At 43.8% G+C, this 21,911-nt stretch overlaps 1 protein-coding gene and 1 long non-coding RNA gene across 2 annotated transcripts in view; both read left to right on the forward strand.

The window, feature by feature from the left end:
• Positions 1–11,758, forward strand: part of LOC144936409 (neurotrophin-3-like) — a 72,370-nt gene extending 60,612 nt beyond the window's left edge. The window contains exon 2 of the mRNA XM_078863458.1: positions 10,003–11,758. Coding sequence (XP_078719584.1) covers positions 10,003–10,887 — 885 coding nt within the window. The 3' untranslated portion in view covers positions 10,888–11,758. The remainder of the gene's footprint in view (positions 1–10,002) is intronic.
• A 4,031-nt stretch (positions 11,759–15,789) lies between these two features.
• LOC144936410 (uncharacterized) lies at positions 15,790–20,072 on the forward strand. The gene is made up of 3 exons (XR_013637428.1): positions 15,790–15,981; positions 17,943–18,144; positions 19,657–20,072. It is a non-coding gene; the product is annotated as an uncharacterized LOC144936410 (long non-coding RNA).
• Positions 20,073–21,911: the final 1,839 nt, after the last annotated feature.

Consider the following 21,911-nt stretch of genomic DNA (forward strand, 5'->3'; position numbering starts at 1 on the left):
GGGCCGCAAATGTAATTCGTTGTATAAGTTCGCAGAAGCAGAACATTTAAATGTTGTGGATTTGCTCTCCAACACACCGTGTGCTGTACTAGTAACGAGTTGGCATGTTCTGTTTACGTGACAAACCTTACTAGTTGGCTGTGTCGGGTGGTGGCGGGTTTAACGACACATTTATATTTACAAGATCTAACCCAAAAAAACCTATATTATGGATAATAAATTATGTTAATGCTGCTGAAATAGAGGGCCGATAAACATTAGAGGCAACTCAAAATGTACTTATTAACCGATTATGCTCATGACACATAATTCTACAACAGCTTGTGTTAATCTAGTCACAATTAATTCATATCCAATGCTGTTACATTTCCATTAAAGGAGAAAACAAGACGAGATAAAAAAAGAAAACGAGGAAATAACACAAACGAGTTGTAGAAAAAACGAAACGTGTTGGTGCTTGAAATACTGGTTTATTTGCGTTCCGAATACATTGCAGAAACAAAATGATCACGGGAATTCCTCTGAATGATAAATACTACTTAATATTTTGCCTTCAAGAAGATCCCTTATTGGCTTCATAGATACTAGGCACCTTCCACCTATTAAAAACACAAATATTACCCTATAGCCTGAACAGACTTTTAGGGCAACTGCTGTCAACTAGTAGAAGGCCAGTACGGCACACGAGGGGGTGGGTGGCCAGCACCACATACACACAAAGACAAAGATCCCCCGTATAGCCTCAAGAGACTGTCGGAGGCAAGTGCTGTTAGCGAGCACACCCCCCCCCCCACCGCATGATGTTCAGCACCAGGGACAGCGCCCCGGGCGCTGCCAAAATCGTGAGCGCAGCGAGAGTCGGAGTCAAAGGTCGGCAGCTGGAGCGAGAGAGGAGCGCGGTGTGGGTGGGTGCGCTATGCTCCCGCCAGTTGTGCGACTCCGTTTTCTCTCTCCCCCCCCCCTCTCTCTCTCTCTCTGCGCAGCGCATCACGCCCGCTGTGATGTCGTAGAACGAACGCCGCAGTAGGCGTGCGCATTGTGTTTCTATCTAGACGCAGTGCATTTCTTTAAACGCATCAGTTTAAACAAGTTTATGCAGTTCCATATAATAGTCGCAACGTTTTGCTAGATTAGTCAATCGCTTGCTTTATAAAAAAAGACTTGCTTTTAGTGTTTTTTTTTCTTTCTTTTTTCCGTCCTCGACTTTCAACTTTCGTTTCAGAGTAGCGAGTTTCTCCGCGTTACATTTGAGCGGCGTTGCCCCTTGGGTTGACGAGCGGGCGGGCGGGCGGGTGGGCGATCGGGCTGGGTGGCTCACGGCTTAGTGACCACCACCACCACCACCAGCCGCGCTCCCCTCTCTCAGTGCGCTCCCTCTCTCCCCCCCTATGGGGGTTCAGGCCGCTCGCTGCTCTCGCCGTGCCGTGCGATCTCCCCGGGCGCTTGCAGTTAGTTCGGCAGTGGTTTTGAGAACGGCGCGGTGAGGAACCGCGAGCGCAAATGAGCGCAGCGGCGTGCCGAGCTGCCATGCGGATGCCTTCGGGAACTCATCTCATCCGCTCCAGTTCAACCCGCGTTGCATCGGCCGGTGTAAAGGATGTGATTCTGATGAGGAGGAGAAATGACAACTCAAGTGAGTTTAATTGCTTGTTATCGCCTGATTAACACATTGTACTGTGTCGCAGCTTCATTGCGAGTAGTTCTCGCAAACTTGAGTGGGGCAGTTTCTCGTCAGTTCCAGACGCAAAACATTATCATTCGCATCTATATAGGGGCATCTGAATGCGACCGTATCCCAATACGGAGTACAACAACAGTTGGTATATGTATCATGTAATGAAGAGGCAGGAATAAATTACGCTTTTGATTCGGGGCTTGCACAAGGACAGGGAGTCGGCAGAACGGATGGTTGGGGGGGGAGGGGGAATGAGTTCCAGAATAGTTGAATAAAAATTACGATAATAGTTTACATTCACCTGCTTACAAGTCATTGCGAACGGGTTCGGAAGCTACGTCTCATGTCGCCGTGAGCAAGTGGTAACAACAAACACAAGCGTTCCACCAAAACACGCTACAGTTGAGTTCTTTTATGAGCACTACTGTCATCCAACTATGATCCTAGACGGAGAACAACCCATGCTCTAGCTTACGTTGAAGGGTTTGCGCGTAATTATGTGAGTAGATGTTTAATCAGCATCGTCGGCTATACCATTGACGTGTAGAAATATACACACTCGTGTGAAAAACAGCTATGACAGTCACTTCTCTGTGTATATGAAGGTATATAATGCGCAATGTAATATAATCAATTGATTCACCAGTCTACACTCGAGCACGGAGTTACACTAGACCCAGGCTAGGGTATATAGTGTATTGGATGAACCGTGTGTACAGCTCTTTGTCAGTCCACTGCTGAGCACCTCCTCACGTCTCTGCATCTCGTGAGGATTGTTTTACCATACTTCAGCATGCCGGTCAATCGTGTATTACACGTAGCAACCCTTATCCCTTCGATTATGGTAACTAGTTTCCATTGCATTTAGTAGCGATACTAAATATATCGTCGAGAAAGTTCATAGATGTAAAAATAAGTTTAATAGCAAATAGAATGGCAATGTGTGTTCGGCTCTTGTTAGGTAATGTGGAGTGGAGGCACAGTGGTTAGAGCGCTGCATAACGAATTCGGCTGCCTGGGCTTGATTCGCTGCCACGGCTAACATCAGTAGCGAGTGATATCTGAACTGGTCCTGGGCCCACAATTCTGCAATCCACAGTAACCAGCAGAGTGAAGTGCGGTCTGCTGATCCCTTTGGCCGAGGTGGCTTGAAGAAAAGACTTTCATCCAGCAGTGGATCGAAGGGCCGTTAAAATGAGACTGTGTATACGAAGTGTTGATAAACAGCATGGGGCGAAAGGCTGTGTCCGTAGCCTGTAAACAGCGGGATTACATGCAGTGTTTATTAACACGTCCGACCATAGTTTACACGCGTGCGCCAGGTTCAACTGGGCTCCTATCGCAGTGAATGCGGGAGCGCGTTCCCTATCCTGACCGGTGCCAGGAACATCGCGCGCGCTGTAAATAACTACAATAGCCAGCAGCCCACGTGTACGACCCGAGCCGAGATGATCAAAACGCACGCGTGTGTATACGCAGAAATTATTAGGCAGCTGCAGAAAAAAAAATCCACCACTATGGAAAGGCGTAAACAGTGTGAAGTTCACGCTTTGCCGAAGGCCAACGTGGAATCCTCGCGACATATATGCGCGAATGTATACGTACACGTAGGCATACGGACACGCGAAAACACATTCCATTAAGCTACTGCATTCCTCGCCAGCACTTTTCGAGTAAAGACGTCACCGACAGCAGACGGGGCACTTGACTTAGAAGGGTAAATACGACTACTGTATGTCAAACCCCTAAATGCGTCGGATCTCGGAAGCTAAGCAAAGCTGGGCCTGGCAAATAATTGGGTGGATGACCGCCGTGGCTTGTCAGGTATTGTAGGCGCGGGGTTGTCGAGGTCGCGCTAAGAGAAGGAGGTCATCCCACTCGTACTCCTGATGGGTTTTCTCCGGGTACTCCGATTTGCTCCCCGCGTTAAACCGAACTCTCGTTGATGGAATTTATCAAACGCCCCAATGCAGGAAAATCCTCTATAAAAAAAGACTCAAGAAGGCTTTCATGAGTGAACAATCGTTTGACGCATTAGCATAGTCAAGCATGCATCCTCATATAACGCGACGTTACACGTGTCAATTCCTCTAACAGATTGCCCTCGTTCTTTCGAGCTGATGCATTCATGTTCACGCATTATCAACCCATCCATCCTTTCACTTCTCATTCATTCATCCGATCGTTTATTTCCTTATTTATTCTCATACTTGTTGCGTCTGCGGTTCAGACTTTAAACACCCTCTGCCAAACGATCGATTAGCACAGGCTACAGCCGACGCGCCAGGTCAATCGGCTCGAACTGGTTTGTGACAAGTGTTACATAACTTGGCCAATGCTCGAGGGGGGTTCGTGAGGACCTCCCAGCTCCCCGGAGCAAATCATTGACTTGCCCTCAGCCTTTATAATCGTTCAGCAGTCTCTCCCGCATAAACAGTGCATTTCCCCCCGTTATTTGCACTGCACAATGTTGGCTTTATTCATGCTGAAAGGAGTACACGTATGCGAACTTATTTCGGCATAATGATTATATTTAACAATCTTTTACCGCAGAAAGTCTGGCTCTCGATGCTCGTAGTTTTTTTTTTATCTTCCAGGAGCATCCTACATTGGGATGTTTAGGTGATTACGTTATTTAGTGTTTGGTTTCATGCAGAAGGAAACCTGAGAATCCAGAGACAGCCCATCGTGCGAACGAGGGGCTGACATGCAGCAACGCCATCTCTCTACCACGGTGGCGAGATGTTAACTACCTCGCCTGGTATACAGGAGCTCGTGGGTTCGATCCCGACGCCTGTTGTGTATTTGGAGTTCGCGTGTCTCTCTCTCCCCGTGGTCGCGTTGATTTTTCTCCGGGTCCTCTGGTTTTTCCCTACACATTTAGAAACATGCATTTAGAGTTTTTGGCTGCTATGAATTTCCACATAAGACACTTTGTTGGGTTATCATTTGTGGCCAGGTCGCTTCTGAAAAAAGACCTAATAGTTCAGTGGGTTTCACCTGGTAAAATAAAAATAAAATAGTTGATTGGTTTAGTAGCTTTTTACCACCTTGCAGCAAACAACACCGACAACACCTGGCAAGCCCTGGTGGTGGTCACCTATGCAGGCACTAACCTCGGCTCAATCATTCTTAGCTTTCAATATCTAAGAAGAAGACAGGGCTGATTCATGGTAATTGGTCCTCAGCTTGAGACAGAACGTATGCTACATATATACGAGGCTAACTGAAAGTGAACAGCGTTGTTGCCTTCATGGCTTCTCGCCAAGTTTAAATACACAAGGTACTGATAGAGACACGTGAAACGCACGTGTTGCTGAGTGAGCACCCGCACGGCGTAAACCAATTAAGAAGATGAAGAGAAAGAGAGACTCCGCCCCTCTCTGCACGTGTGCCATTCGAGGTAACAGCCGTTGCCTCCGACCAAAATCATCATCTTGAGCGCGCCCGAGCGATCTCGTCGGGTCTCGGAAGCTGAGGAGCATTGAGTCTGGTTAGTACTTGCATTGGAGACTGTCTGAGACTACCGATGTTGTAGTCATTGGGTGGGGGCGATGCCAGGTGGCCAGGAGGTTTCAGTAGAGCCATGGATTATTTAAGCTATTTGTGCGGAGCTTTGAGCGTTAGCCTATAGTGTGTGTGTGGGTTTTTTTGTATCTACTACTCGAGTTTCCACCAAAATGAAGCCAAATGCTTATTAATGGAATTGATCAACTATCCAAATGCAATACCCTCCCAGAAATTAGTCTGGAGATTCATTATTTTCTTGAAACAAATGGATGTGTTCAAGGTGCATAAGGAACAGACGAGAGGAAACCCTATACTCGCTGGTTATTTCGGTAAAGACGGACGCTTATGTGGCGACCGTAACGTCGTGTTTTCTTTTATTATTTTTTCTATCCACGTGACTTTACCGAAAGAACCAGAGAGTATAGATTCCTGCTGTCACGAATGATTCAAATCGAGAGGAAACTCGTTCGGTCGACTTTGTCCCAGGTGTATTCCGCAAATTATGAGCGGAAGTGTAGACGTTGGCTTGTTGAGGTCGGTGCAGTAAGCGATGGACAATCTAAGGTCGACGCTAAGATTGGCTGAAACGTATAAACCGAGGTCTCTTTTGGAAAATAAACTATTTATTTGTCTGAATGCGATCTTAACTGGGTATAAATAAATAATTATCTCGTACAATTAGACCTACACAATTACATTGCATACTACGGCTTGGGCAAGATTCAATAATAATTTCATTTATTTACCCAGGAAAGCCTCATTGAGTCTCAAAACTGTTTTTTTAGGAAGGTATTGGCATCGCGATGTTTGGCCAATCGCGTTCATCATTGTTTGGGTTCATGTGAGTGAAAACCGACGACGTATCTGGCATACGAGAAGGGTAAAATACTGAATAATCCACATTGCCCATTTCTGTACTGAAATATATCCCAGTCGCCTTGTAGCACAAGCAGATAAATGCCCTGGCTTGTGACAGGGCGTTTTGTGAGCCACGCGTTTCACACACCGATCTTCAACAGCACGTCAACAGGAGCATCGAAATAATCGTACCCGTGGTATTGTCAAACAGCTGGAGCTCTCTGATATATAGATGCTACGCGTGTCGCCAACGCCACGGCGAAGACGTGGAGGTTTAGAGGGAAGAGATCCGTCTGTGTGTTGGTATTAACCTTCATGGACATCGCGTAGGTTCACACCGTGAGTGGTAATGATACCAACAACAGTCGGCCAGCTGTCACACCACCTTTGGTCGCAGTAAAAAGTAATGTCCTGTTCAAGGAAGTGAAATGTGAAGAATGTTCGTTACGCCTATGGGGTATATATGTGTGCGAGGTGACCAGGACATGGCTTTACGGTAAATGTTCCTGAATCCATCTTTGCGGAGCTTAGTTTTTTTGCCATAACGTGTGCGTGTTGATCTTTCTATGGGAACTTTGCTTTCCTTCCACATTCGTGGAACGGACCAGTAATCCCAATTGCAGGACCATCCCGAATAAACAATAGTCTCGAGACTCATTGAGGCATCCCTGGGTAAATAAATAGCGTCATTATTATTATTCAACGAACCAAATCACCCAGAATGCGTCCTGTCTCATCAGATTTCGGAAGCTAAGTGGTGTCGAGCACGGTTGTAAAATAGATGCTGTAGGTTGCGGGGCTACGGTTAAGGACAGCAGAGGGACAGTGCAGCAAAATAAATAAATGTATACTATTTTATGCTCCACTTCGTATGTATGTTGAACTTATTTCGCATCGTACGCAGCCAACCGTGCGGGGTGGCGGTGGGGGGGGCACAACAAACTAAAGTTATCCTAAAATGTATAGACACATATATATATAACACAATCGCTACGACCAACACCGCGTATTTGATGTTCATCTGCTCGAGCAGTGGGGTTGACGGCAAAGCCCTGGGACACGTGCGAACGTTAATACCCATTCGTTACAACCAATCAGATTTCGCTCACTAAAGCACTCCCGTGGGTCTGATTGACATGCAACGGCCACTGCAGCTTGCGGCCACTCGGTCGCTCGCTGGAATGGTAACGGCCGTGAATTAATAGCGCGCAGAGTAAACGGTGCGGCGGTTTTGGTGCCACATGTCGTGTGAACGCAGTCGACATTGCTATCAATGTCCGTAGTAGATTCGAGCGCGTTGTCAGCCAGTCTGGCTTTGTCGACGCTATCTATGGATGGCCTGCCAAACACCAGGGGAATGCCATTACATTGCTGACGCAGGGGATCGTGGGGAAATGAGTGAAGCCCTTTCTAAATTGCAGACGTACAACTCATTTTTTTTACCATACTTCACCACGCTTGGTCAGTGCGAGTTGGTGAAACCCGTGCGCATGTAAACGTTGGAGCATAGTTCAGTACAACCGCAACGGGTTTCGCCGCATTGCTCTCTGCTGATAATGCAATCTTGCAGCAGCATACAACTTATGTTTTATGCATGATGGTCACCCATCCACGCACTATCCAGGCTCAACACTCTTAAGCTTCCTAGATCCGACAAGATCTGGCAAATTGTTCATAGGCCGTTGGAAATATATGTAACGGTATATACAATAACAAAGAGAATAATGAGCTAGAGTCGTTGTTTGGACTCACTGACAAATGTAGTTTGTGTATGTGCAGGGACGTAATCTATTCATACTATTTGGTTCTTTAGGTAAAGTCACGTCGGTATAAAAATTAAATAATCTATTGTTAATGGAGCACCAATCACCCATTCTGATGGGCTATGAACACGTAATCTGGGCTACAAATACAATTGCATCTGAAATACCTACCGCTAACTTCATTACCTAGGTCGGACTCAGTCGTACTGTGCGTAAACATCACTGGGGAGACAAAGGTGGCCGGGCGTGGTGCTGGCCAAATCACCAGTTCATGTAGCGTGCTAGCCGTAAAGGGCACTCGTTAACAGCACTTGCCACTTGTCGTTGTCTTCGTTGGCTCTTCTCGAAGTCTGCTCACAGAAGGGTTTTGGGGGCATCTGCTGGACGCACCGGTTATAGCAGCATTGAGCCATGCGCGTTATACAGCCCGATTAGCACGTGGCCAACCGTGCGAATCGGAGGTGAGAATTCATACGAGGTGAATATCAATTAATTTGAGGTGCGAATTAATATAATGCATTAATATGAGCAGCAGTTACATTGGGACACTACGTATGTCCAAATTGTATCCTCCACGTGCAGCCAATTGACTTGCATTGTGTTGTAAGACCCTATTAAATTAGCGGAGTCATTAACTTCAGTCATGTTGTGCGTAATTAAAATACCTATTGCTCAGTATATTTTCTTTCATGGGGTTTATCGGGTCACGTAAAGCAGTGAAATGTACATAGCGTCCCTGCGTCCGCAATCAGAGTTACTAAGCGCACATGTCCGTAGGTCACACTGAGCCAATGGTGGATATTCCACATTCATATGCCAAGAGACAGTACATCCATGAGGCAACTACCGTGCACAACTACGTTTAATATTAACACTGCCTTACAACACACATGTGCAATAAACTGACGTTTTGTGCAATGGCCCTTTATCTTTTGGAGTAAATGATAGACGTGGTGTTTGCCAGTAATTCCAGACATTCATCATTCAATTTCGATTTAAAGCTTTCGTGACTGCAGGGATTCTTATGCTTGGTTCTTTCGGTAAAGTCACGTAAAAGGGAAATAATAAAATAATAATAATAAAACATTATCAAATTCTCACGACGTTTCGGCCACAACGCAAGCAGCCGACGCTGTCTTTCTGACAGCTCTGTTTCTTCACCTGAGGACGGCTTCTTGCGTTGTGGCCGAAACGTCGTGAGAATTTTATTTAGTTATGTTTTATTTTTATTATTTTATGATTTCCCTTCTACGTGACTTTACCGAAAGAACCAAGAATATTCATCATTCAATTGTTCAAACCTCCCAAATGCAGGGCCCTTCATAAAACGACAACATTTAAGCAGTTAAAAACAAATGCAAAGCTGTTATCAGCTCAAACAAGCGTGCACCACCAGTGCTGATGTGTTATTTAGAGGACGACTGTTTTAGGAGGACAACTACAGTCGACTCCCAACAAAGCCTTGGAGGAATAAACAACAACAAGAGTCCGAGTGGGAAATCTATTTAAAACCGTTCACTTACGAGGCACTCACTCTAACCATTAATCCACATTCATCACTCCAATTACTTCCTATTGCCATGTTTGGGTCGCCTGTCGTGAAATACACGCAATGAGTGTGCACGACACCTGACGTGAACGTTATTCGTAAGTAATGACATCCGTTTTGAGGGTCAAATTTCAATTCCCTCCGTGCAAAAGCATGCGCGCAGTTCAATGATGGCGGTAATATGAGTTAGTCACCTGAAACGCAAAGTTGTGGTTGAGGCTGGGGGGAATATATTCGCCCTCTATCACGAGCGGTAAACATTTTGTGTGGTGGCTCTAATTATGCACTCATAACCTGCCTCATATCCACCGAACTGTGTGGGTAGATTTAAATGAATAATTCTAGTTTTGTGCATCGGTGGCTCTTTTTTACGCGAGAAAGATTTTACGTCGGCCTTGAACGCGCGCATATTCGCGTTATGTCAAACGGAGGTGCCACAACTTATCTGGAAAAAAAAAACCGTTACGTCGATATAGAGAACTCTTCAAAGAGGTGGAGATTGTCTTTGTGTCGCCTTAACTTAGGTGGACACAAACAAATATGGGGGGGGGGGCAGTTTTTTCAGACAGGCACACTCAACAGTTTCTCGATATTAAGCCTTACTGTTTAATTGTTTTTGTTTGTTTGTTCTGTCTCAATCTCGCCAGTTTTTGCAGGGGCAGAGAGTAATGAGATTTGTGCTTCTCACAATGCTCACGATGTGCATAAAGGGACCGGCAGCTGCTCCCATTCACGAGCAACACGCCGTGGTCATTTCCGACGATTCTGCCAGGACCTTGCTCATCCCGCTGCTCAGGACTGAGATGCTCAAGGAGGTTCTGCTCAAGACTTTGCAGGAGGAGGTCGGTTGGGGAGGTTCGCATCCAAGGAGAGCGAGGGACACAGGGTCGCAGCAGCAGCAGCAGCAGCAACAACAGCCGAGGCCTCGCATCAGCGTCATAGATGCGGGTCTCCTGAGCCACGCGGACGAGGAGGAGTTGTTCTCGTCGCGGGTGATTTTAAGCGAGCAGCCTCCTAGTGGTCCACCTTTACTTTTCCCCGTGGACGACTTCAGCGCATCTGTTGTGTCAGTGGCCAACAGCACGCATCATCGACGCGACCGACGTCATGCCAGCAGCTCGTCATCATCATCATCATCGTCGTCGTCGTCGTCCTCATCGTCGTCGTCATCCGGAGATCCACACCGCGCCGACCGCGGCGAGCTGTCGGTGTGCGACAGCGAGAGCGTGTGGGTGACGGACAAGAGCACGGCGGTGGACATCAAGGGCAATCGCGTGACGGTGCTGGAGGAGATGAGGACTAGCACGGTTCCCTTGCGGCAGTACTTCTTCGAGACGCGCTGCAAGGCGACGGGAAACACGCGCGACGGATGCCGTGGCGTGGACAAGAAGCACTGGAACTCCACGTGCAGGACCACGCAGTCTTACGTGCGGGCACTGACCATGGAGGGCACCCGTCACGTGGGATGGAGGTGGATACGGATTGACACGTCCTGTGCCTGTGCGCTGTCCAGCAAATCCGGGCGCGCGTGATTGATGGTGGTGGTGGTCGTGAAGATGATAGTGAGCGGTGGTGTAGCAGTTAACGCGCTGCGCTACAAACCCGGCGACCCGAGTTCGATTCCCGCTCACGGCCAACACAAGTGACGATTATCTGATCCGGTCCTGGGCCCTCCCCTAGGTCGACTCAGCCTCAAATGAGTACCTGGTGCGGTGTGTAAACATCGCCACTGGGGAGAGAAAGGCGGTCGGGCGTGGTGCTGGCCACCCACCCCCTTGTGTACCGTTCCGGCCTTAATAGGTGCTCGCTAACAGCACGTGCCCCAAAAATCTGTTAAAGATGTTTATCTTTTTCTTTGATGATGACAATGATGATGATGGTGGTGGTGATGCTGATGAGAAGCCCAGTACTACCAGTAGCTGAATTAAAAACCCTCGACTCCTGCCTGGGTGTTTGGATTAAAAATTGGTCACACGCACGTGACTTTTACGCATTAAGCCATCGTAACTGATCCATTCACCTCCCATAAGTTATTTTGCTGTGTACGACTACATGAATATTTCATGTAAAATTGTAAATGTGTATTAATGTTTGTCGTTATTATTATTGTTGTTGTTTTTGACATTTTCATTGTTATTTTAGTCGCTAGTACTCTATTTATTAAACATATCTATCAAAAGAACATATTGAAATGATTTTAAGTTGTTGCATACGTGTTACAGATTATATATGGTTATTTTTCGTTAAAGTTATGTTTATTGTATTCCAGTTTTTATTTCTAAAAAAAGAAGATTTCACTTTTAATTAAGTAACAAAAATATTATCAATCATATCTTTCATGTGCTTACTCTAAGTACTTTATTTATTTCAGTAATAAACTTACATAATTAACTTCTACCTCAACTTGTGTTCGCACAGAATCCAGTGTACAATCATTTTCTCTCGAATTTACTGTGCTATCGTGAATGCAATGCCTTTGCGTATGTTAAACACTCTCGGCCTACTGGTGCTAAGAAGTAAGGCGGTGCATGCAGGCTGTAAATATGTACACCACTGATTGTGTAAGATTGTAAGTGCGAATTGTGCTCAACATTTTGTATTGCACCAGTATGTTAGTAGCCTAATACAGCCACTGTGTTTCTTTTTCAAGGTTTGGCCCTCTTTGTATTGCTTACCTACCATAACCCTATCTTCTCATACAGGCTGCTTCAGAATGATGTACAGCTTTGCAAATGTAACCACGGTATCTAGACGTTTTTTTTAATTGTAATAATAATGTACAGCCCTTTGCCAATTCACTGTTGGACGAAGGTCTCCCATTCTATGTCAGTCACGGGGCTTGTTTTGGCGATACTGCAAAACGCTGGTCAGTGCGGATTGGTGAAGTGAGGAGGGCTCGGAGCTGGTGAAGGTGCCATTCGCCGCTGATATTAAGCTGTGGCCGAGAATCGAACTCAGAATCATCGGGGCCACAGCCTGGCAGTAATTTGTGGTTTAACGCTTTTTGAAGTCACGGGCTAGTTGCGCAAAAATAATTGATAGCAAAACATGCCGAGGTACCCATCTGCTGGACAACAACGTGTTGCCTTGATGGAGCAAGTAGGATGGTGAAAGCCATCTGTGTGGGATTTTAATGTTCTCCCTCATAAGTGCATCTTGTCTGGGCATGGGGTGGGGCTTCATGTGAGGCAACAAAAATGTGATAAAATAACCCAAACAGAATCCTCAAATTCAAAGACCCAAACATCCTAAACCGACTACAAGTCACAATTTCTGGAGCCAAACTAATTAGATATTGAAGGCTAAGCAGAATATATAATATATATGCCTGGTGAGAATTATACTTGGATGGGAGACTGCTGGGAAATATGCTTGGCCTGGAGATGGCATTTCAGCAAGATGGATTTGTAGATCTGTACGAAGGTTTGAGTTACCCCACGTCTTTGTGGGTTTTCTCTGGGCACTCCGGTTTCTTCCCACATATGGCTCATTAATGCAAATTGGCCAAACATCAAAATGCAGAACCCTCGTGTAGACAAAATGTGTCAAGATTTCGGTGAGGCTTCCCTCGGCAAATAAAGAGCATGACAAATAAAGGGCATTATGATGGGACTAAACGTTTTTACTACGTTATGTATTATTTCAGTCACTCATCACTTTCCGCACACATTTAATTATTTACAATATATGTAGTAGAAATTAGCCACATTTTATATAATTCACTTGTCGCAGCCTTGTTAAAAGATTCAAAATATTTCCTCTGTGTAATTATTTTTAAACCATTTAACGGATCCCTCAAGAAGGCTGCCTTACAAAGAAAAATATCTAGAATTGGCCAGCAATTGCCCAAAACATCACCTATTATATAATCTCTTTAATTTTTACAGCAGTGTTATTGAAGAAAATGTTGAGTTTATTTTGTTATTTTGCCATTGTCTGCTACCAACGCGGTACATGTATCACCAAATAATCTGTTCAGTGTAATTATTAACCCTGTTAAAATCGACGCATGACGTCCCTGCAAGTGGAAGTGTGGTGTGGGCCGACCCTGCTTTGCCAAATAGGAAAAATTGGGCCAAAAAAACACGTTTTATTTCACGCAGGGTTCCCTTAACCACGAGGCTTTCACAAACACCGTTTGTTGAGTCGCGTAAATAGATCTGACGTTTGACATACGCCCACTTCCAAAGCCAGCTTCCTCTCTACTTCACCACGCCAGCGAGACAATAAAATACCATGAAATGTATATTTACATAGAGTCTAAATAAAAATGCATCTCATGGCGCTCTAAAAAAAGTGTGACATGCGCATCACATAGACGGTAATATACAAAGCACGGATATATTGTAGAGAAGAGATAATCATAGCAGAAGAGAGCGTATGTAGGTCTTGAGTCTGGACTGGGGCAGGAAGTCGATAGAAACGAATATCTAGAGGGAAGGGAGTTTCATATTGCAGTTGTGCCTTCCTCGTAGGTAGTTTTTCAGGGTTTCCAAACTACGCGCCTCGCGATGCACCACGTTACGTATTTCACATTTACCAATCTGCTCGGTTAAAACACAAATCAGTTTCATACAAAGTGCGTACCCCTGTTAACAGCCCGTGTCTATCAACTGCTGGATGAGTTCCATACTTCGTCACGCTGGTCAAGGGTGGGTTGGTGAATGGAGGTGACCGGCACTGGTTTAGACTTCAGATATCCGTCGCCACTGATATTAGCCGTGGCCTGGAATCAAACTCGGGTAACAGAGTTCATCAAGCATTGCACGAACCACTGAGTCGCCACTCCTCCCACAATGTCGACCGAATGTTTCCTAAATTTTGCGAAATTACCAAGCCCATCAAATGAAATCCATATCGAGATGTTTTAGAATACCAACAATTATCGATACTGTCAAAACAAGTTGGTTGGATTCTGATGAATAACATCGGGTCATGGGAAAGCTGTTATTTGCTAATGCACCTCAGTGGCCCAGTGGTAGAGTGGCTCACAATGGGTAGGTTGTGAGGTCAAATCCTGTTTGGGGGTTGACCTTATGGTGAAGTCAATCGCGCTTTTCTTCGGATGGACTCGCCATATGAATGTGGAATTTCTAACACCAGTTCAGAGTTGTGAATAAGAGATGAGCAAGAAATCCCTTTGACGTTTTATGCCGATTTAAACCACTAAGCGGCTCTACAATGCAGCAGTGGTTATTGACTTGTGTTTATAAATTATATATTTAAATACAAACGGTGGAATATTTTTGTATAGGTAGCTACACATAGTATACATAGTTCATAAAGGTGTGTTGAAAGCATTGGGGCTCGACTGTTAATAAACTAAACTATTCCTTTTATTCTACCAGTTAAGGCCCACTGAGCTATATAGCTCTTTTTCAGAAGCGACCTGGCAAAGATGATAGCTCAACGAAGTGGCTAATCATGTGGAAATGTATAGCAGCCAAATACTCTAATGCTCACATCGTCATGCCACCAGGCAAACCATATACTCCAGTAATGAAATGTAATTCTCAATAATATAGAAAGGCCCCATTTGCAAATCTACTGCTGGATCATGGCCTCCCTACACTGGTTGGTCATGGGTAGTTGTCTGGTTATACTTCACCTCGATGGTCATTTGCGTGTTGGTGAAGGCAGGTAGAATATGTGGGAGCATAACACAGTACAGCACAACAATGGACTATACTGCACTGCCCTCTGCTGACAACATAACCCCACAGCAGCCAAGAAATTGTACGCACCGTGGTCAACCATCCAAAGAACTATCCAAGGCTCAATCCTGCGTATATTTTTGAAGTTATATGATTAATTATATTTTTTATGCATGGTGAATTAGTTCAATATGTCGGACAAATTTAGGGTAGGTTCAATTCACACAGCATTATACTACATTGGTCATACGAATACAATAACGCTGTCGAGAACGTATCCACAAACATGCAATGGTTTAACGAGCCCTTTTAGCGCTGATTCGGTTAGCGCTCACTTATCCAGGAACACATCTTGAGTGCTAAGCGAGGTCCGCCTTTTGCTCTATTTCACACGCAGACTGCTGCCTAATATGGAATTTGCTCAATTTAAAAAGTAATCGTTCACACGTCCATGTGCTGGAGTTGCTATTGTGCAATTATTAGCATTGTAGTACAGATGCAGAGTTATCATTGGGGATTGCCCTTGTGGAGGCATATCCGCCAGCAGTGGCGCGAGCAAGAAATTGCAGGGATGCGCCTTAAACATTCATTACAATTATTGAACGTTGCTACTTCAGTACTAATGCTACGTATGAATTATAAATATACCGGGAGTGAAACCCCTAGTTCAGATAAACCGCACTCGCGTGCGTGCCGGTTTCACGACACTCGTTGGGTTTGATTTACGATTGTAAATATCACTTTACGACGTGCCGTAAACGTGATTTTGCTGGAGAACTAGTCGATCTGAGGCCTATAGGAGCGTTCTCAGTGCTTAATTCCGCTTAAATTAAGTGATTTCTGACGTAATTTGTAATTGTTTGCTATTGTTGTTGTTAATCTTTTAAGTTAAAGCTCTTGTTTTGGCGTTAATGAAGACGATATTTAACTTCGAGCGGAATGGTCACCTGAATTTCTCCGCCGCACTGAACAGTAAGTTTTAAACGTTTTTAAATATATCTTTTAGACATCGCAAAATGTCCTTTACGTGTATTTTTTTTTACACATATATTTGTTAGAAACTTAGTTATTTGTAATATCTACACCGAGATGTATGTTAAGCCCTTTGACAATCCTTGTGATGTTACTACATTGACAACTGTGGTTTATCTCCGGCCTGACTGGGCTCCGCCACAGGAATGTGGAATTGCCTTCACCGAGTCGGGGCCAGCATTGGAGATAAGCACCCGCACGTGCTTGTTTGAACAAGAATACACTTTGACTTGACGTCGTTTGCGGTCCATATTCCGTATATTTAGAACAATAACACGCACTTGTATCCCTGTTGTGTACGTTAACGCAAACGTTGGGGATCAGAATCTGTATTTAAACTGCAGGAGGAATCAGATGGGCTATGAAGCTCTTCATAATACAGGTTTTTGGGTTAGATCGTGTAAGTATAAATGTGTCGTAACCCTCCACCACCCGACACAGCCCATTGTGCCCGTAGTTCTTCACCAGTGTCAACCAGCTCCACATAGTTTTGGCCCTTGTGATTGCCCAGGAAGCCACGAACCATTTCGACAAAGCTGTTCCAAGCCGCTTTCTCCTTACTAGTGAGCTTCTTGGGGAATTCATTGTACTCCATGATCTTCTTTATCTGTGGTCCGACGAAGACACTGGCTTTGACCTTTGCCTCAGACAGCTTAGGAAAAAGTATTGAAGGTACTTGAAGGCTGCCGACTCCTTATCTGTACCATCCTACAAAAATAAATTTCACCCATGACTAATGTGTTCCAGATTCTCACAACATTTTTAATATATGTTATATTTTTTCAATAACATTGAAAATTGTAAAACATTTTAAAATTTAAAACTTTTTCAATTTTAAAAATGTTAACAAATTTTATAACATAAAATTCCGAGCAACAATTGTCTATCTTAACTTCCATAGTTTTTTGCATTGATCGCAGGTGAAATGAGGTGCCCAGGGTTTGTCTTGATCCCTGACAGGCATGCCGACATATGCCTTGTAGGCCTCACACATCTTAGCAGATGCTTCCACAGAGTACTTTTTCGCTATTGTTTTGATAAATTGGCCGCAGACATAGAAAAATGCGTCTGCCGGATGCTTGCAGCCTCTTGATGCGATCTCAGAAAAATGCAGATATGTATCCACTTAGGCAGCTGAAACTAAACTGAACTGGTGGGCTTAAGGCCCCTGTATTTAAACTACTATTTATATTACTGGAAAGTTCTAGAATGTTCTACAAGTTACTCCAAGTTTACTCAACACTGAATCTATCTGGAATGTTATGGGAAATGGGTAAATTTCAAAATATCACTGTCCTAGTCACAAAAGCAAAGTTTGTGGGGAATAATAGCCATGTTCTGGACTTTTGAGGCATAAGCAATTAGGAAATAACACTTCCTACCCAGGAACAAAAACAATTGTTACACAGTGTATAATCAGGACTGTATTATTAATACACAAAACCTGTGCATCTTCACCACAGTTAACAGCTGCAACATCAAACATTTTTACATTTGCTCATACATAATCTATTTATATAAAAGTAAAACATTGTCTGTTTGTGGGTTTGTTTGTGGGTTTGTGTCCGTTCGCGTGCTTGCAAACGATTTGCCTCTCCAATGGTGGGGTGAACGTTAAAAAAAATAGCCAGGTACCAAGCCGTAAGCCCCGCGGTGAGCAAGCACTATTTTTTTTCCACATCCGTCAACTTTAAATTTGTTTAATACCGATTTGGTGCGATTTTTGTTTATTTATACCAATTCACGCGCCTTTGGTGGGGGGGACGGCCCATGTCAAGTCGCACGCCTTCGGTGGGAGTGAGGGGGACATTTTCTTTCACGTTAAAAATGCTAAAAAATACACTAAATGCTCACGTTAATTCTTCACTGTGTGATGTCCCCCCCCACCCCAATGCCTGCAGTTATTACTACTATACAGTCGCTAGATGCTACCGCTATAGGCCGTAGATATTACTGCAGAGCGGCCTGGGAGATCGTGGCTGGGGGGGATCAGGGGTAGCAACCCAGCCCCAGCCTGCCAAGGTGCCACCTCGGCCGGCTGGACAATCTAGGCAAGGCCGGAGGCTCTGCACGGGACTACGCCTCACCACGCCACTCTGTCAGGTGAGTACTTTGTGCTAAAGAGTCGATAAATACTGCTATAGTCAGCATGTACTACTGCAGTGATAGCAGGTACCACCACAGTCGGTATGCACTGCTGTAATCATAGCAGCTACCACCACAGTCAGTACGCACTGCTGTTGGATTTTTAAGAGTAGTTTCGAAATATTTTAAGACCCGGACAACGCCAGGTACTTCCCGCTAGTTATAAATAAATAAAAACATACAGACAACATTTCCATAGATTTGAATCACAAATCCAAAATACCAATCTCATAAGCCCTGAAATTTGACCCAAAATTGGAAACAAATATTTTGTGATCATCGCTGCAGACTCCAGCACCATCACTTTGGTCAGTTCTGCAGCAACTGCAGTACAATTTTGTCACACCCAGCTAAAACAATCTCAGATTAACAAGTGCAATACAAATGATTCCAATAAAAATCACATCACCAATTCAGACAATAACCACATGAATGTATATTTGTACGTTGAATTTATTTTGCACCATATGTAAGCAACCGTGCTAATCGGAGATGCGGGAAAATTAATTCCAATCAGACAATCCCGTAAATCGAATCTGATTCCAAGTGATGAAGAAATAAGAATCTAAATATATGTTTAACTCCAAACATGTGACCACCCTTCGGTGCGCTTTTGCAACCGCACATTTAAGAGCACATTGCATAGGTGTAAGATTGGCCAGACCCGCAGCCCTCATGCCACAAACAACCACACTGCTCCCATCCCCTGTAGGTGAATCCGAGCCATTATGCACTTATTTCACGAAAATGACAATACCTAATTTTACTTATACCAGTTCAGTCATTGCATTTGAATCATGTTGGCAATGTTTCAAGCACAGTGGATTTCTAAATATATTTTTTAAACCAAGGAGAAAATCTATGTTATAAGCAGTTTACGTATTTAGTTGATACATATCATGATAACCTTCCCCCCGCCTCCCGACTTTGAATGTGCATTAGTTATCCTAAAATCAGCTGGCTGCTGAGCTAGATTTTTTTTGTCAAATAAATAATTGAACAGCTACATTTTATTGTTTTGGCAAAATTTCACTCTTCCAGTTACCGGTCACAGGACCTTTGTCTGCCTCCTGGATGTTGACTGCACTCCCTTAGATGTCGTTTTATTTTTAATATTTCACTGTGTCTTCTAAAAAAATATAGATGTATTGCATTTTTTAGCCCCTAAACTGTTTTAAATGATAACATTTTTCATAATACTCATATCTGAAAGAAAAGTTCTAATGACAATTTACAATAATACAGTGCTCTTGCTGGCTGTAAATCCTTGTTTTACCATTTTCATAGAACTATTCACATTTTAATGCCGGATTTCACTGTCATTTTGAGTAAAACCATTGCTTCCGGCTTAAATGTCAGTAAAATGTTCTAAACTCAACATTTTCAAAAGTAGTGGTGGGTAGTTATTTTATCAATGTGCATTTAAAAAAAGTTTAATTTTCTTCCCTCTTTCCCTACACCCTTCTTCAGGTATTCTCCATCCTCGTGGACTGCAGCTCTCTTCCTCACATTATTGTGTCTTTTTAGGGAGACAGATACACAATTATTCATGTTACTATATTTACAAGGACAATCCACTTTGAAATACTCACTTGTTGATTAAGTTTGCTTTCACTACCAACCACATCCATTTATCCACTAGTTTCACCATTGCTGGGGTTTGAACCTAGAACCTCTAAGACTCTCTATACTCCAGGGCTCCTGCACAATCAGCATAAGCCACTGCATCCTCATACTGATACAGGGGGCTCGATGTCATATAGTCTCTTCACTGCTGACACTTGGCTGCATAAATGTACACACTGATGTAACTTCACGGAATTTTTTATAAAATTCGCAAAAGCCTAGCATGGGATTTGAACCACAGGCTACTGTCTTCAGAGGCAGACGTGTTATCCACTACACCACAAGTGACTGTTAAAGATGTTGGATGTTGTGGTCATTAAATCATTGACATGTTTAACATTGCAATATCAGATGTTTATACTGCAAATGTCAAAAAAACATGAAATAAAAAAATAAACACGTGTTTTGAATACTTGCGTGCTTTAAATTTAAACTGTTAAAAAGGTTGTATTTGAACACATAACCTCATGATTTGAAGCTCCACATGTTCCCCACTAGGCTACAGAGCATTTCTGTCTGTTAAAATTGCGGAGCAGAAGCTTGAGTCAGCGGTGGGTTCTCAGCACAAAAGGGACTCGGGATACAAAATATGTATGTTGAACTTCTTTCGCACCGTACATAGTCAACTGTGCTGATCGAGGCAAAAACCTGTGCACCTGACCTCGGCAGCAAATACATGAATGAAATAAAGAGGTCAATTCGAGTGGGTTGTAACCCGTTATTATGGCTGAAAATTCAAGCACCATACCAACATCACCAAACAGTGTTTAACCATTGCTTACCACCTGCTATGACATAGTTCAGAAACATGTCCATTCACAAAACATTGAACAAATGCAGAGACAGAAAGAAGAACACATGGATTACGTAACATAATACAGGTTAGTCACAGTTGGTACCATTTAAGAAAAGTAAGTGGGCTTGAGCAAGACATTACACTCGAAGGAATGATGGCGCAATGGGAGAGAATAACGACGAAGTGATGGCCAAAGAGGGTGCTCGTCTTGAGTGGATAGCCACCTCGGGGTAATGACAACATCTCGTTTGCAGGTGCTAGGTGGGGAAGTTGCATCTCGGGACTGAGAAATTGTGGCAGCCAGCAGTGGACTGAGGTCTAACCCATCGGATGACTTGAAAGTTTTTTTTTAAGGCAACCGTACATACATTTCGTGAGTTCCTCTTGGTTCATGTTTTACAAGATCTCTCCTCCCAAGATATGTTTTCATAATATGTTAATTCATTCAAGTACTGTATGTTTTACCTTGTTGTAGAAGCTAGACGTCTCTTGCCAAAACGGTCCAGTATTGTATGTGAATACCCGATGTTTAGATAGCAGCACTAATGAACCACAATCGGTGGCCTTCGGTATACAAGATCTACATTAAACGCTCTCCTCAGTCTCTACACAGACCATTCACAAAACACAACTCTGTACACACCCCAAACAGAAGGTGAAGTAACAATAAAGTATCGTGAACTTTTTTCAAATGTATTCGATGATTAAGCATGCTTGCACACATACATCTACAGCATAATCTATATATATAAAATCGCAAATCTGTCTGTGTGTGTGTCTGTGTGTCGCCGGACCATACGCAGTTTCATTGGACGCCGGTTGCCCCTGGCAACGGGTAGCGACGCATTCGCTGCCGGGTGGACGCCATTTTTAATTCCCGTTAAAAATATGCGCACGCATTTGTGGTATAAACTCGATATACCCAGCGTTGCCCGAGGGGAAATACATTTAAAATCTTATGAAAACTTTCAAACATTACATACCAATGAAAAAACAACTGTGTAATTACTTTTAAACCCGACGCGCCAAGAATCGATTCTCTGAATCGCGCAAAGGAATCGAAGGTTGTAGATTCCTTTAGATTCGGACGATTCCCATTTACTATAAGTTGGTTAAAGTCCATATAAACTGCTACGAACGGGAAATATCCGGCGTTGACCGGGGCAAAAATGTAATTAAAAACTCCTGAAAAAATAAAATAACAATGAAAATGAAACTCTATCATTCAAAATGTAAACCCCCAACATGCCAGGAATCGATTCTTTGAATCGCACAAAGGACTAATCGAAGGTTGTAAATTACT

The sequence above is a fragment of the Lampetra fluviatilis genome, chromosome 16 (assembly GCF_964198595.1).
Source record: "Lampetra fluviatilis chromosome 16, kcLamFluv1.1, whole genome shotgun sequence".
In the NCBI taxonomy this organism is placed as follows: Eukaryota; Metazoa; Chordata; class Hyperoartia; order Petromyzontiformes; family Petromyzontidae; genus Lampetra; species Lampetra fluviatilis.